The 17571-nt window shown below is 38.1% G+C and overlaps 2 protein-coding genes and 1 non-coding gene across 3 annotated transcripts in view; 2 read left to right on the top strand and 1 right to left on the bottom strand.

The window, feature by feature from the left end:
• SHC4 (SHC adaptor protein 4) overlaps nt 1-17571 on the top strand; it is a 137395-nt gene that overhangs the window by 69274 nt on the left and 50550 nt on the right. The window contains exons 3-5 of the mRNA XM_032343654.1: nt 2493-2556; nt 6133-6252; nt 16510-16563. Coding sequence (XP_032199545.1) covers nt 2493-2556; nt 6133-6252; nt 16510-16563 — 238 coding nt within the window. The remainder of the gene's footprint in view (nt 1-2492; nt 2557-6132; nt 6253-16509; nt 16564-17571) is intronic.
• On the top strand, nt 4359-4463 carry LOC116592125. The gene has a single exon (XR_004286317.1). It is a non-coding gene; the product is annotated as a U6 spliceosomal RNA (small nuclear RNA).
• On the bottom strand, nt 10894-12719 carry EID1 (EP300 interacting inhibitor of differentiation 1). Its single transcript, XM_032343656.1, has one exon. The coding sequence runs from the start codon at nt 12623-12625 to the stop codon at nt 12050-12052; it is 576 nt and encodes a 191-aa protein (XP_032199547.1). The 5' UTR covers nt 12626-12719; the 3' UTR covers nt 10894-12049.

The following is a 17571-nucleotide window of genomic DNA, read 5'->3' as shown; positions in this document are numbered from 1 at the left end:
AGTAGCACATTTGTACTTCTCTTTTTTGCTAACTTAATGAGCATGAAGTATCTTGTAGTTGTTTTAATTTTCAATGTTAAAATTGTAATGAATGTGAACATTTTCCTGTTTTTTAAAACGGAACTATTTCTGTCTCTTTTGTGTGAATTATCTAATCCGGGGTTTGGCAAACTATGACCCTTAGGCTAAATATAGCCAGCTGCCTGCTTTTAGAAATAGAGTTTTATTGGAACACAGCCAGCCCGTTTGTTTACATATTGTCTACCGCTACTTTTGAGCTATAATGGCAGAGTTGAGTAACTGAAACAGAGAAAAGGCTAAAAAATTTATTGTTTGGCCCTTTACAGAAAAAGTTTTCAGAGTCTCTTCCCATCTCTCATTCACTCTTGTTCTTCCACACTTAGTGGTCCCACAATATCAAAGTACTTGATATCTATCCCCTCCTATCTTGATGATTTATATTTTCGTGTCTTTACACATGCCCTTCCCTCTGTCTGGAATTTCCAGACTCCACTCTGCCAGGAAGGTTCATCCTTCTAAACTGTCCTTGAGAGGTACTCACAGCATAAAATGCTCCTTTTAATTCCCGTTTACTGCTCTGCTGTAGCAGATGGACGACATTGACTGTGTGAGAATCAAGAAAACAATGCCTGGGAAAGCACTTTGTAAAACTACAAGGGGCTTTATAAAAAGTAACAATATCCAATGATAACTCTTGTTATACTTGCCTCATCAATGCCCATTTTTGTTTCTATTTTTATTTCAAACCATTTACAAGGAGCTTTTTAGACCACAGCACGCCAGTTGGCTAAGAGTGAAGGATAATACCTTTTCTATAATCCCTTTTTATTAAATATCAACAACATAGTTGCCTGGGCAAGTTATTTTGGCAACACCAGAGGCTAATTCAGATTAATTATTATGTATCTCATTAATTATTGAATAATCATTAGGATGACTCAAGCATCAATCAACCAACTGAAGAGCCTAACTCTCTGAGCAGTCCTTCTGTTTTCATCCAGAGAACAAAGGTTGGAATCCTATGGAAACCAGAAATATAAATATAAAATCCTGAGAAAGTAGGCTAAACCAAAAAGCCATTCTGTGTGTTGGCTGCATGCAAAAGTCAGACAAGAGAATACCTTGAAGAATTTCATGTATCCGCCCATTCCCAAAGAAATCTGAACTAAAACACACATTATGAATTTAAAATAGTACCTAGAATCTTTGGGAATTCTACTTATCTTTCCAAAGTCTCTACTAGAAGAACACTGAAAACATAGATCTTCACTAACATATCTGTATCTATATATCTCTATCTGTCTGATTATGTATCTGTCTATATGGATAGAGAGGGAGATAGATTATCTCTTCTGCATTCCTCTGAGTGTTCTTTCCTCCCTTTAGGAATCAAAAATACCTCAGAGAAAATTTTTTTCATGAAATATAAATATAAATTTATATAAATAAAATATAAATAGAAATAAATAGAAATATAAATAAAAATTGTGATACAAGGTTGCATGTGCGCTTATGTGTGTGTGTACTAATTCAGTTCACTAATTTAAACACTGACCTCCAGTGATCCAGGAAAGAGTTTAGAGATGTGCTTTGTGAAAAGTTTAATATTTGGGTTGAAAGCCGCAAGGTTATGGTTCAGATTACACTGAGCAAAAAAGCTCCAGCCATTGTGAATGCTGAGTTCCAGAGACAAAAGCTCTTAGCTCTAACTCCATTTCTGGAGAGGAGGGCGCCAAATTGTTCACCACTTCCATTAAGGAACAACTTCGTATTTTAGTAGTGCCCTTCTCTCAGGAAGTACAATACAGAGTAAGGGGGGTGGGGAGCGAAGGAGGAAATTTCTTATTGATTTTCATTTCTTCTGTGAAATTATGTGAAAGCTCAATGGCTTGTAGCAGTATCTCAGTCAATAAGGCTCCATTTGAGACCACCTTGAAGTTCACCAATTCTCTGCTGATCCTTTTAAACTTCCTCTGGTATCAGATTCTTTTGTATTTCATCGCCTTTGGTGCTGAGATACCAGGAAGCTTTTTATTCATAACACCACAGAGAAGATTTTGCTAGAAGTAAAATCAAAGTGTTCCCAAACAACAAAGTTTCTTACCCCTCCTTTTTGGTTAAAAATTAACATTGCTAAACACCAAACCTGAAAATCCAAGGAAAAAAGAGATCAAGAAGGTGAATAGTAGGACGCCTTATTGTAAAGTGATTTTTTTTTTCAGCATTAGTGTGTTGCCGGGTTTTGTGTGTGTGTGTGTGTGTGTGTGTGTGTGTGTGTGTGTTGGGGTGGTGCTGTTTGAATGGCAGAGGGACTAAGTGCAATGCTTAATCCCATGGGGATAGGCGAAGGTCAATTTATGTCAGACTCACCATTATGTGTGTGCACATTTTGTTTGTAATACTTGCTGACGTTTATTGAACATTTACTGTATGTTAGTACACTAAGTCTTTATATGGTTTCTGTTCTGTAGGGAAGCAATAAGTCGCCTGTGTGAAGCTGTCTCTGGGGCAAATGGAGCCATTAAAAAGCGAAAGGTAAATATTGGTGTGGTGTTCTTGTTCTCTGTTTCTCTAACTAGGGGAAAAAGAATATCAAAATAGTTGTTAGTTCATTCTACCACAGGAGCTGAAGTGCAGAATGGCCTCTACCAGTTGGCCTATAAGAAATGCACTGAAAGTTGGTCTTGTCTCTCAAATTTTTCTGACTTGTCTGGCACTACGATGCCTTGAGCAACAGAATGGAGAGAGAACCTGGGGTTTAAGTAAAAAAATCTGGGTCCCAGTTCTGGGTGTTTACTTACCTTTGAGCCTGGAATCTCCTCTCTCTGAGACCCCATTCTTGTTCCTGTAAAGTGAAGTTGAACCAGATGTTCAGTGTGGTACCTTCCGATTTCAATATTTCATAATGTATCTATTCTACATAGAATTTTTAAACTCCTTGGCCCATTTTCAAATGGAAATGTGGGTGCTGGTAGGGATGAGATAACACTAGTAGAAGGAACTTTTCCTGCTGAAAAATAGCATAAGATTTGATGTTACATAGACTTGGATTTAAATCCTGACTCTACCAGCTACCGTGTGATCTTAGACAAGTCCTTTCATCTTCTGGATCATTGGTTTCCCCATCTGTGAAATGGGAGGAAAGAGCACAAACTTTATAGAGTTGTGTAGAATTAAATGAAATGGTATCTATCATTTCAGTGTCTGGCATATATTAGGCTTTCAACAGCAATGGTAATTAGAATTATTGCTATTTAGTTGTCAACCCGAGAACATTTAGTTGTTTCAGAATGTCCAAAGGGGAGGGGCAAAAGGTCTTCATAACTATGTAAATCATGGACTTGTAGATTGTTTAAGAGAGAAGGAATTTTTAGAGATCTTCCAGGCCAACCCTCCCATTTGCCATCTGATAGACTGGTTCAGAGGACATTTGCCTTGAGTCAATTAGATGATGAAGGTGAGAGACAGCAATAGAAGCCAGGTCTTCAGACTTATAGCTTGGTTCTTAATTTCCATACCACCCTGCCTCATTCTTTATTATTCTTCATTATTTTGCATAGGGCTGAACCGAGTGTCACTCATTTGAGTGTCACTCAAATGAGTCACATGGCATGGAAAAACACTGATAAGGGGCCTTTGGATCCTATTAGAACTCCTTATTTACTAATTTCTTTGACAAAACCCATGGCCCCAAAGTAGTTTCTGGCTTCCTCCTGCCTCTTGTAACCTCTGCAAATAAGATGCTTTTACTGGGTGATCCCAACAAACGGGCTCACTCATGTAAGACTCTTATTTCAAGAATAGGGAGTTCACACCCCAAAACAAAGTAGAACAAAACAAATGAGGTTATCATCTCTCCAGAAAGTACACAGGGACAGAAAAAAAAATATTGAGTTAATTTCCTTTGATAGCCAACATTTATTGCATACTTAATACATGCCAGGGACCTTTGGTGCACTATATATCTTAATACTCTTTTTCCTCCCAATTGAAAAAATCTTGGTGAAATATGCATAACAAAATGTTAACCATTGTTAAGTGTACCGCTCAGTGATATTATGTACATTCACATCATTGTGCCACCATTTCCCCTGACCAGTAAAATTGAAACTGTATACGCATTTAAACAACGACTTCCCATTCCACCATTTCTCTAGGTGGAATTCTACTTTCTACTTTCTACCATTCTACTTTCTGTCTCTATGAATTTGACTGGTCTAAGTACCTCATCCAAGTGGAATCATACAGTATTTGTCTTTTTGTGACTGGATTATTTCACTCCACATAATGTTCCCAACATGCATCCATGCTGTGGCGTGTGTCTGACTTCCCTCCCATGCTCGTTTTGGCAGCACGTCTACTAAATTGGAATGATACAGAGAAGATTAGTATGGCCCCTGGGCAAGGATGACATGCAAATTTGTGAAGTGTTCCATATTTTTTTAACTGGGTGGTGGGCATTAAAGAGGGCACTTGAACTAATGAGCACTGAGTGTGGTACAGAACTGATGAATCACTAAATTCCATCCCTGAAACTCATAATACAGTATATGTTAATTAAATCGAATTTAAATTAAAAAAACACTTTCTTCCCTTTTTAAGGCTGAATACTTTTCCATTGTATGTAAGTACCACATTTTGCTTATCCATTCATCTGTTGATGGATACTTGGGTAGTTTCTATGTTTTAACTTTTGTGAATAACACTGCTGTGAATGTGGATATACAACTATCTATTCAAGTCCCTGCTTTCAGTTCTTGGGGGAGATAACAAGTGGTAGAATTGCTGGATCATATTTTTTTATTTTTTTGAGGAACTGGGAATGGCTATTCTATTTTCCATAGCTGTTGTATTATTGTACATGTCTACCAATAGTATATAGGATTTCTATTTCTCCATGTCCTTTCCAATACTGGTTATTTTCTAGTATTGTGGTTGTTTCTGCATTTGTTTTCCAGTAGTTGTTTTTCTATCTAGATTTTCTATTTCTTCATGATGAAGTCTTCGTAGGTTTAATGTTTCTAGGAATTTGTCTGTTTTATCCAGGCACTCCAGTTTGTTAATGTGCAATTGTTCATAGCACTCTCTTATAATCCTTTTTGTCTCTGTTGAATTGGTAGTTACATTCTGCTTCCTCCCCCCACCCAGACTTTTGTTCCTGATTTTAGTGCTTTGAATCTCCTTTCTTTTTTTCTGAGTCCATCTAGCTAAAGCTTGGTCAATTTTGTTGATCTTTTTGAAGGACTAACTTTTGGTTTCATTGATTTTCTCTATGTTCTTCTTGTCTCTGTGTCATTGATCTCTGCTCTAATCTTTATTATTTCCTTCCTTCTACTAGCTTTGAGTTTAATTTGTTCTTCTTTTTTTGAATTCCTTAAGTTGTAAATCTAGGTTCTTGATTTGAGAGCTTTCTTCTTTTTTAATGTATGTGTTTGTGGTTATAAATTCCTCTCTTAGCTCCTCTTTCACTGTGTCCCATATGTTTGGTATGTGTGTTTTTCATACTTTTTTTTTAATGATCACAAAAAACCTAGACAGCAACTCTTTCTTTTTTTAGACTGGTGTTGAAAGGGACTGGAGAGTTCAGCTAGCCCGAACTCTAGCGGAATTCCTTTCATTTAAATCAGACCCCTACTCCCAACACTTGGAGAGAAGGAAATGTACCAGAAAAGTTCTGAGGGCTCAGATTTCACTACTTCCTAAAAAATTGGGCGCATTCTATTTTTAAAAACTTTATTTTTTTAGGGGCACCTGGGTTGCTCAGTGGGTTAAGCTGGTGCCTTTGGCTCAGGTCATGATCCCATGGTCCTGGGATCAAGTCCCGCATTGGGCTCTCTGCTAGGCAGGGAGCCTGCTTCCCTCCCCACCGCCTGCCTCTCTGCCTACTTGTGATCTCTGTCTGTCAAATAAACAAATAAAATCTTTAATAAATAAATAAATAAATAAATAAATAAAACTTTTTTTTTAAAAGAAGGATTCCATTTCATCTGTTTTGTGTAAAGTAAAATAGAGAGGAAGAGCATGTGTTTTGATCCATTTTTAATACTTAAAAGATTAATATTCTGTAACAAAATCCTTAACTTGAAGTGTTGTTTTGCTTTTTTTTCAAAGCCTCCGGTTAAGTTCCTATCAACAGTTCTTGGCAAAAGTAATCTTCAGTTTTCGGGAATGAACATTAAATTGACCATCTCAACATGCAGTCTCACATTGATGAATATTGACAACCAACAGGTAAGATCATGATGGTCATTTCAAGTTTAACATACCATGTATTTTTCTAGAAGAGTCAGCATAATCAAGAAAATAAAGTTTCAGACAGAGTGTGCCTTGAATTTAATAAGACACAAGGGGAAAAAAATCTGCCAAGGATTTATGCACAACAGTAATTAGAACAACGATATTATTAACCCATCACTGGCCATTAACTGCTTGCATACTTGCCTCTACCTAATTGGCTTTGTAATAGGGACTAAGGTACAAATAACGTCGTACAGAGCATTTGGTAGATCATATTCTTGAGTCACTTGTTTATTATTTTCCACCAGTGCTCCCCAAAGGGAAAGCAATTCCATTTTCAGAATTAACAGACTGTGTGTTGGATGGGTGGTGCAAATGAGGGACAGAGGGGAAGGGTGATGTTAGGGTTAATATTCTAGCAAACTGAAATTTAAGCATAAAACATTTTCTTCCAGCTTTTAAGGTAGAAATGCTTTGTAAAATGTTATTACATAAACACTTTTTTTTCTTCTTTGATGATTTATGATACCATGGTATGCCTGAGTTCTCACTGTGAACCTTATTTCTCAAAAAACAGCAAGCCTGAAGCAAATATAGACGATATACAGGCACTGGACTAAATGTGTACCTTCAACTAGGGCACTGTTTGACTTGCTTCCTGTTTTCTAAGCTAAATTCCTTATATCGGGTTATTTATGTGTGTTAGAGTCAAATTCTTCTTGGTCTAGTGTGTTATGATTTGAGGTTCTTAGCACTTAAGGTTTTACTCTATGGAGTCCCGTTGATCAGGGACTCATGGAAGGTTGAATGTGTAGTTGACTGTGATAAAACACCCTTGGGCTTGGAGGTCACATATAGGTTGAAATCCTGGCTCAGCCACTAACAAGCAAGTTACTCTACCATTCAATTTTCCTCATTAGTGAAATGAGATTATAGTACCTATTCGCAGAGTTTCTGAAAGGTTGGATATAGCAATAGTGTGTCTCATTGGGTTATTTAGAGGATTAAATAAGATCATCAATGTAAATCACTTAGCACAGCGCAGTACCTATTATTATTATTTACTTAAACATTTTTCCTATTTCCTTGAGACATTTTCATAAACTTGGTACTTGACAGGGAAAGCAAAATTTAAGAACATAAAATTATAAAATTTTCAGTAACATATAAATACAGTTATATACATTTTTGACTCCAATGTTTTTGCCAAAAAATTCACTTGCAGTTTTGAGGGCCGCTTTATTTTCTAAGTTCAAAAGGAGAGTAAAATATATTGCTTCCACAGTAGTATAAAACTCCATAGAGGAAAATGCTTAATATGAAATAGTTCAAAATTAATTCCTATCTATTTGGGCCCAGACTGATTATCCAAGGGAGGTGATATCACTAATGTATAATGACAGTAGAACATTTGAGGCTGTGCTTGGAAGATGCAACAAATCTAGGTGGAAGAAAAACAGGCATTCAATCTTTCAGATGCTTTGCCCATGAGACATTTGTGAATGTAAAATTCATTGTTAGTTTTCACCCATGTGTATGGTACCATTGCCTTGAGCTGTGAGATCTCATTGAGTAGAGAAGCACTTGAATTATCTCAGAGTTTTGTAGAGGAGGAAGAGCAGGCAAATCTACAGCCGTCACGGTGATGGCCTTATGTGCAGAATATAATGAGCATTTAAAAAAATGTTTTTTTCTCTGGGGTGACTGAAGGAGTGGGGAATTTAGGAAGAGTAGGATTGTGTGTGGTAGGAGGCACAGTTTATTCTCATTTCTTTCTCTTCTCTTCTTTCATTTCTCTTTTTCTTCTACTACAGTTTTTCTGGGCTACTGCAATTAGAGGGGGTATTGTCAAGTGCCCTTCATCTTTCTGGAGGAATAGAAGTAGGGACAGCGGGCATGGGTGGCTTCCACTACCCATAGTTATAGCAATGAGTACCTCTGGAAGTGAGATTCTTTTCCACACTGGTGGCATGGAGTGGGAATGTGTTCAGCCCACTGTTGGAGAGAGGACCAAAGTTAGGATCTCATTGACCTCATACCCAGGTGCTGATTTTTAAAAATAATTTTGAACCATTCTGCAGGCCTATGGGAAATGGCTTGGTGGTGGTCAGGGGGAGGGGAAGCATAAAAAAGATGTGTGATTGTGGAGGCTTCACTCAAGCAGCTTTGTAAATCCCATCAAAAGGGCAAGTAAAGGGGTGCCTCGGTGGCTCAGTGGGTTAAAGCCTGCCTTCAGCTCAGGTCATGATCCCAGGGTCCTGGGATCGAGCCCTGCATCCGGCTCTCTGCTCGATGGGGAGCCTGCCTCCTCCCCCCACCTGCCTCTCTGCCTACTTGTGATTTCTGTCAAATAAATAAATAAAATCTAAAAAAAAAAAAAAGGCAAGTAAAATGTTCAAGGAATGAAGGCAGCAGAGAAGCGACCTTATAGATGTACATGAGAAATGATTTACTAATTGAATTCTCCTTAAAGAAAGCTACCTTTTGACGTTCTAAGATAAATACCAAGAAATATTAATGCCTCCCCTGTCCCAACTTCTAAGCCATACTTTGGACTGAAAACAAACAAGTGTACAGATACATTCATAGATGACAGTATTTATGGGTCAGATGGTTCACATTCATCTTCAGCCGCTGAGAACATCTTCAGGAATATAACCATTCACTCCCAGAAAATGTCTCAAGGAACCTCAGAGGCAGAAAATAAAATATTAAACACGTAATGCTTGCAATTTTTAAAACTTACCATATTTTAGGATGGAAAATACATTTTGCAAAAGCAAGTTTTAGAGATTTTTGTATATTCCTTGTTTAAAAATTCAAGCAAGACTTGCCTGACGTATTTTAAAATGTTACTTTTAAAATGTTACGGGGCTTAAGCAAAAAAATGTCAGGCTCAGTAGCTTCCACTCCCACTATTCTTTACTCTTATCTATGATCCTACCATCAATTCTACCAGCTAGCGAAATGCTACTGAGAAGGGTAACAGAGATCGAGAAGGTAAACCAGGCAAAAAATGGAGACATTCTTTAGTCTCCATGAAGAGACGCCAGGCAGGTAGTGCTTATTGTCCAGCTACAAGAAAAACAATGGCCCAAGCATAATGATATATGGTGACTTCCACTTGGTCTCCATGTTGTGGAGACAACACTGGGAAACATGGTAGTACAATACCATCCCCACGTAAAGGGAAATTGGATACTTTTCCCATATAACTATGGGTCAAGGGTTACCTGATCAACTTTTGTGGGGGTAGAAAATGGAAATCTGGCAGTTTTGCGGCTCTCTCTGGATTATGCGATGTTGGTCTTTAATTAAGAACTAATATTTTAAGCATGAGGCAAACAAAACAGATCTACGTCCTTAGGGCAGCCAATGTAGGACAATCTGATCTAAGCAAAAATTTATTCTATGTATAGATCCAGAAAACTATCCACCACCCCAATCACCCTACATACTCATAAGCTTTTCAGCGTTCGCTTTCCCCATCCCACATCCCCACCCTCTCCCATTTACAAAATAAGGAGCGGAATCTCTCCAGAACTCCTTTCTTTAGTTCCCATCAGCCCAGATTTGAAGGAGGTTAGGCTGGTTTCAATTAAGTGTTAACTTTAACCTTTAAAACAAGTGATTTTACACTTTCAAAGGGGTGTTAAAATGCTACCATTTTCTATCTTCAGTAAATACAAACAAGTATTAATTTCAGTGATCTCTCAGATTATGGTCTATTTTTCCAAGACCAGCAATCCAACCATCAAGAGGGGTCCATTATGTTGTCCAGGTCTTTCTCCCCAAAAGGAGTTTTCCAACCCACCAGGGAGTGATTTTCTTTTCCTCGCCTCTTGCTCCCTACTCAGTCCCAGAGAGGAACCTAATCACCCTTCCTTATTGGTTTTTTTTTTTTCTTTTCTATTTTCTGACATCTTTATCTGGTGGTACATGCAACTGGTCAGTTACCTATGCCCCACCCCCAAATTCAGTTAGTTCACATCATACAAGCAATTATCTATCCAGACTCATCGAGTTGCAGCTATAAGCTGCTTGAAAATGCAGTGAAAGTGAGGCATGGGATTGGCAGGATTCAGATGGTAAAGTACTAACATCTCATCTTCTATTATTTCCCGATCTATCTATCCTCTTCCTTACCAAGCTGGTATTTAAATAATTATGAACATTCTTATCAGTCCTCCACTTTACAGACAAGAAACCCCTTACTTAAATTAAAAGATGACTGTAATATAAATAAGGCTGAGTTGTAGTGTTTTATGTGTCCTTTACTGCCATCAAGAGCAGATGGTACCTTTTTGTTGATCATCAGACCTACTTATACACTGTTTTACTGGGGACAGCTTTCTGACATAATTATTCTTCTACAATTTCAGAGCCTTAATAACCACAGCAACATGCCACTAATAGAACAGGTTTTCTCAGGCTGGCAAATTCTTTTATAGGAATTTGCCAAGTTTAATATCCACAAGTTATTTTATAAATCAGGTATTTGAAGCTGGAGCACTTTCCCTTATAAACAGTGGTTAAATTTAAATCATAAAGTGACTTTAGTAATAAAATAGAATAGCACAATACAATAAAAAGTAATGTTTAAAGTATGTGAACAATACTATTGGCCAAACAAAGTACACAGAACAAGAAATTTTATTATCTTGAATGCTGGTGCATAACCAATAACAAGCTTAATTAGAGGAGGAGACAGAGGGAAACTTCAGAAACTGAGGTGGATTTCTGGGCAAGTTTAAAACTTTTAAAGGTTGAGGGCATAATTGCTCTTTTTTTTTTTTTTTTTTAAGATGTAGGTCTTTCCTTTTACTTGACATTTTCACTTTAACAGTTCTTATGTTATGAAGTTCAACCCAAGTCTTTCACCTGTAAAATTAAATGAAAAAACAGAGAGCCAGTAAAACAATTTCTCTATTACGTAGGAGTATTAGAAATCGTTTTTCTTTCACATACATTTTCATGCCTAAATTTGTGTTTATTACGGATGTTTTAATTTTTGAGTTTTAAAAATGGTTGAGACAATGAATTTCCTTGAATTACAGATCACAGTAGCCTTATAAACTATCAAGATACATGTACAGACAAAATTTCAGGTGCTCTTGAAAACACATTTTGAGATACAGCATACGTGATACATATTTCTTTTTGGGTTTGCTTATCTTTTGGGGATACTGAAGAATACCCAATTTATTTTACACTAAAAATTCAGCCTCTGATCACTAGCTTGTACAGACCACAAAGTAGAATCTTCAGAGTTCTCTCAAAAGGCTCTCAGTAGGCTTTCAGTCCAAATGATTCAGAAATCTTGAGTCCTAAATTGCATGTATTAGTTACTTTTTCTTATGTAATTAATGTCACTGGGGTCTTGTACTTGTTTGTCTTGGTCTTATTCTTGCAAATAAGAAACTCTTGTCTTTAACTTATTTTTGCAAAACCATTCCTTACAGTGAAATGTGAAAGGTATTTTCCCCAATGCAAGGAAAATAATCTGGATCAATGACAAAGTCCAAGCCACAGGTGTTTCAGGAGCATTCTTGAAAACAAATTTCCGCAGTCCTAAGACGTTTCTTCTCCTTCTTCTTTAACAATTCCTTTTCATAACTGTGCAGTCACTGCCCTATTATATTTTGCAAAACCACCACCACACGCAAAAAAAAAAAATTTTTTTTGAGGATCAAGTTTTTCATTGGCACCGTACGATCTGGAATGAACCCAAAAGGCAGTGGAATGTTGGGTCTCTCCTCAAGTAGTTTCCTCCTCTTTTAACAGCATTTAATTACTCTCTATCAATAATCTCATCACAGCCGAGTTCTTCGGTCAGGCGATTGACAACCATAAGGGAAAAAAGCTCTTCGATAAAAGCCAACTGATCAAACGGGGTCTTCTCATAATGCATTTGAAACCCGCCATCCAGGGCTGCTTCCCTTGCTCTGGATGTTCTCAGAAACATCTTGTTGGCTTCTTCCAGGGCTGCGGATACTCTGTAGCCTGCGCCGCTCAGCTGCTCCTCTTCGGGATAATCATAGTCGTCCTCCCAGTCATCAAATTCCTCGCCCTCGTCCTCGCTCTCGAAGTCAGGGCCCGCGAGCTGGCCTGGCTGCTCCCCAGGGCTGGGCCGCTGAGCCAGGCCTCGTCCCCCCTGGGGTTCCGCCATTGGCTGGGCCGCCTCCTCCTCCATGGGGCCTTCCTCCTCGAGCTGTGGCGGGGCCCCGATGCGGGAGGGGTTCGGGGACGGCTCCCGGTTCCCGCTGCCTACCTCCATCTGCGGAAGGTCACCCTCGCCGGGCATCACGTCCATCTGCAGGTCGTTGCTCTCTTCATACAGCTCGGACAGCTCGTTCATTTCCGACATTGTCCAAGCAGCTCAAGCTGTGGCAAGGCGGTTTTGCAAAACCGGAGCTACGCGGCCGAGCGGTTCTGCGCGTGCGCCAACGCCGCGCGCTTGCGTGACCCCGTGCGTTTGCGCGACCCCCAGACTACGCCTCCCGCTTGGCTCGCCCCTGGGGCGGGAGGTGCGGGGAGGCGTGGTCTCGCTTTCGGTGGGTTCAAATTCCGTAGCTAGACCCTCCGCGTTGAAGAGTTCCTTAATCTGCGCTTAGCTAACGGTTCCGCTGCTAAGGATGCTGTGAACTTGAAAATACTGCACGTGGCCTCTGTGACAACTTTTAGTCCTCCTCCCCCTGCTCCTTCCCCTTCGGCTCTCTCCTCCTGCTCCTCTTCCTCCCACTCCCGCAATCGCCTCTGCTCCAAGGCTTTAACCACCTTTCATCTATGCACTTTTTTTTTTAATTATTTATTTTCAGAAAAACAGTATTCATTATTTTTGCACCACACCCAGTGCTCCATGCAATCCGTGCCCTCTATAATACCCACCACCTGGTACCCCCAACCTCCCCCCCTTCAAACCCCTCAGATTGTTTTTCAGAGTCCATAGTCGTGATTCACCTCCCCTTCCAATTTCCCCCAACTCCCTTCTCCACTCTAACACCCCTTGTCCTCCATGCTATTTGTTATGCTCCACAAATAAGTGAAGCCATATGATAATTGACTCTCCCTGCTTGACTTATTTCACTCAGCATAATCTCCGCCAGTCCCGTCCATGTTGCTACAAAAGTTGGGTATTCATCCTTCCTGATGGAGGCATAATACTCCATGGTATATATGGACCACATCTTCCTTATCCATTCGTTCGTTGAAGGGCATCTATGCACTTCTAAAATCCACACCTCCAGAACACAGTGTTCCCAGCCACACAACAACATACTGAGAACTCATGCATTCAGCGCTTCTGTTTGCCCCATCTTCAAAAAAGTTAAATTCACAAACATATTATCTATATTAAAAAGATAGATGCTGAAGAAGTACTAGGTTCCATTTATTTTATCAGATGGTAACCTCCCACTATGATCAGTTTCGTGTGTATTTTTAAAATCTTTTTCCTTTGCCTTTATATGGCTCTTTACGTCCTCGTGGAGGAATCTTATTTTATGTGGGTTTTGTTTTTGTTTTTGTTTTTGCATGCCTTACATAACTGTCTTCAAACGACAAAACAAAAAGCCTCTCAGCAATGTTTTGAAGATTTCGTTTTCTTAGTATACATAGATGAGTCTTTTTTTTTCATAGCATGTCGTCTGTATAACTATAGTTGACCTAACTATGCGCAAAAAATTCCGATTTTTCGTTATTATGAACTATGGGTAAATCACTTCCTCTAGATGTGGTTTTTCGGTATTATGAACTATGGGTACATAACATTTCTTTAGAATAAATAACCTAGAAGTGGAAAGGCATAATTGTAGGGTATGTGTACTTTAGTTTTAATACATAGTGTCAAACTGTTCTCCAAGATTGCTGTACAAATTTAAGATCCCCTCAACAGTGTTTGAGAACATCCTTGCCGCACATGGTTTTGTTGAGCAGTTTTATCAATTTAATGATATCTTGTTTTATTTTCCATAGCCTTGATTTCTTGGAGATTAAGTATTTTCCCAATATGTTTATTGAACATTTGTATTACTTAGGGAAATTAGCTGGTCTTATTTTTGGTTTATTTCTTTTTATTATTGGTTTGTAGGAATTTCTTATAAACTATATGAGTACTTTATTTTACATGTTGCAAATATATGGTCCTGCCTGTTATTATTTGTCACATTTCAGGGATTTTTTCTTTTTTTTTGTACCACAGTCTTAAAATGAGTTTTCCTATAACCAAATTGAAGGGTTTTTTTTCTATATGTCTTTTTCTTTCTATTAATGTAGATTTTCCTACTTCATAGATCACAAGCATGGTTTTTTATTTGTCTTCTAATATTTGAATAGATCTTTTTATGGATAAAACATTTATATAAATACTATGAGAATAGGCTTCATTTATATATTTTTTACATATATATTCAGCTAATTCAGCCAACCCCACTAATTTAATCACTGTCCTTTTGTTGGCTGTTTGGTGCCACAGTTGTCATAGACTAAAAGACAATGAATGTGTGAGTTTGTTTTTAGACTCTGTATTCAAATGAATTTCTACAGTTTTATAGTATGTATTGCTGATAAAGAAAATCTTCTCTCTTTGTTCTTTAAAAAATTGCCTTCGTTTTTTGCACATTTGTTCTTTCATGTGAATTTTAGAAGTAGCTTGAAATGTTATCCGAATGACAAAGGTGGAATTTTTTTGGTGTTGCGTGGAATTTACAGATTAATTTGGGGGAGAATTGACATCTTTATACAATATTGTCTTCTCCTCCATAGAAGTGATATGTATCTTTCTCCTTGTTTGTGTCTTACTTATACCCTTCAATAAAGTTTTCTAAAAAGCCTTACATGATTCATACTAGCTTTATACTTAGGTACTCTTGTAAAATAGACCCTTCACTGCAATACAATGTCTGATTAGCTATTACTGGTATGTAGGAATGACAGTTGATCTTTGTATATTGATTTGTTTTTAGGAATCACTTTTAACTGAAATACAAATATAGAAAAGTGCCCACGTTATAACTGTGCAGCTGGTTATTACAAAATGGACATGTTTTGCGCGACCACGACCCAGCTCGAGAAACACCACTTGCAGTATCCCAGAAACCATTGGCTTTTTCTTCCTTTGCTCCACTATCGCCACCATCCTGATTTCAAACAGAATAAAATACTTTTGCCCGTTTTTGAACTTTAAAGAAACTAAACCATGCAGTGTATATTCTTTGTGTCTGGCTTCTTTGGCCCAAGAAATATGTTCTTTGCTACATAGTAGTCCATTGTTTAAATATCACAGTGATCATCATTGGGATTGTTTCCTGTTTGGGAATATTACAAACAGGGCAGTAATTATCTTTCTTGAGAAGATCTTTGGTGCATATATTTACGCCATCCATTGGAATACAGCTAAGAATAGAATTGCTTGGCCATCTTATGTAAGCGGAATTGTATATAGGTTAGGTTAAACAATTCTGAAGATGAGATTAGCTAACTCATGCACAGCTGGTATTTCCATGAACCTTCAAAACAGTATGAGAAATACTTCTCTGTAAATTGGTCATTACACTGTGATTTCCAAACAAGCCTAAACTCTCAAGTGAAAGAGATCATCTTCTTTGCTAACTAATGCAGGTCACTTGGATAGTCTACTTCATATTGAAAACCTTAACTTTAGAGCCTTTTGGTGGTGAAGGACTGAACTCAATTCAAACTAACTTATGTAAAAATAAATAAATAAAATAGAAAAATGCATAAAAAGATAAAGGGGGAAATGTGTTGGTTGAAATGATGGACTAAATATTACCCCCAGATTTTTTTTTTTTTAAACTCTCAGCTCTGATATTCTCCAGAGGAAAAGCTTCATTTTTCCATCAGGCTTTTCCCAGATGTCAGCAAAAGATGGCTCCCAGAAGCTTTGGACTTAAACTAAGGCCCTTAATGGCAGAGGTGCATTCCTTCCTATTATCAATTTCACTTCCTCCCCTTGATATTGATTGGCTTTGCTTTATCCAGAGGGTAAAGCCCATTCTGATGAACTAGGCTTGGATCATGTGTCCAGCCATAGGAAGAGGGGCAGAGAGATCGGCATGTAAAACCTGCTTGAACCTCATGAGATTATTACAGAATGGGGATGGAGTAGTTTCAAAGATGCTGACCAGGCAAAAACAAAACATACAGCTGTATGTCCATCACTGTTAGAGTGTATGTAACCAGTCATAATTAATTTGTAGAATCATACATGTTTGATCTGTTTATGTCTTACAGATTATTGCAAATCATCATATGCAGTCTATTTCATTTGCCTCTGGAGGGGATCCTGTAAGTATCGACTCACGAAAGATCTTTTTGTAAGAGTTAAAAGAACTTCCATGTCGAGCATGTTAGCCACTATCTGTCTTTTCCAGTGTTTTATTACAATTTGTGAATAGCTGTGTACCGTCAAAGATTTGGCTTTGACAAAATATTTTCTGTTACTGAATTTTAAAATATTTGGATTAGTAGGGGAGCTAATAATATTTCATTGTGTTGTGAGTCATGGAGTTATCATCTGAAACTCTTCTGGTAGGTGACATTTTAGATGTTAAGTCATGAAAAACAAATATGTTATGCATGTGTTGCCAGTCCTCCCTCAGCATTGTTCTTAACACAGAGTTCCAGGCAGAGCCTTTTAAGCAATGGATTTGGCATATGAGGGGAAGCCTTGTTGCCATTCTGGCTGTCGACCAAGGCCACCAAGTCTAACATAAAATGAGCAACCAGGTTTGCAGAAGTTCATGGAGGGAATGCTTAGCTAACAGGAGAAAACTGCAGTTCCTTCCTCCCTAGAGGCCACATTTCCCATGAATTGTGGAGACTGAGCAAGTGCTTGCTCTCTAAACCTACTTTATCGAGTAGAAAGTCATTCCCTGACTCCCTACTCCATCACTTCTGAAGCAGAGTGAAAGGAGAGAGTTGTTGAAGTTAGGAAGCTTGTGACTGACCAAGAAACAGATCTGTTTGAACTGGGGGTAGAGGGAGGATTTTGCTGCTCCATGATATTGGGACATTTTTCGTCTCCCTGCAAACATAGAGAAGCTAGAAGTGGACTGAGTTTGATATTCATAAGGATTAAACATGAGTAAGGTCAAGAATTTAAGGGGAGCAGATATAGACCCTGTTCTTCCTGACAATGTATTACCTTCTTTTCTGCTGAGAATTTATTATTAAAGATTGTATCCTTTAGAAATAAGGGAGTAAAATCCAGTATAATAGTGTTTTTTTTCTATCCCCCACATTAAGTTTCTCATTTCCAACTGAGGAATCAAAGAGAGGGTCATAAATTATAGG

This window comes from Mustela erminea, chromosome 5 (assembly GCF_009829155.1).
Source record: "Mustela erminea isolate mMusErm1 chromosome 5, mMusErm1.Pri, whole genome shotgun sequence".
Lineage (NCBI taxonomy): Eukaryota > Metazoa > Chordata > Mammalia > Carnivora > Mustelidae > Mustela > Mustela erminea.
The sequence above is the reverse complement of the archived record's forward strand: the minus strand, read 5'-3'. Positions and strand labels throughout refer to the sequence as shown.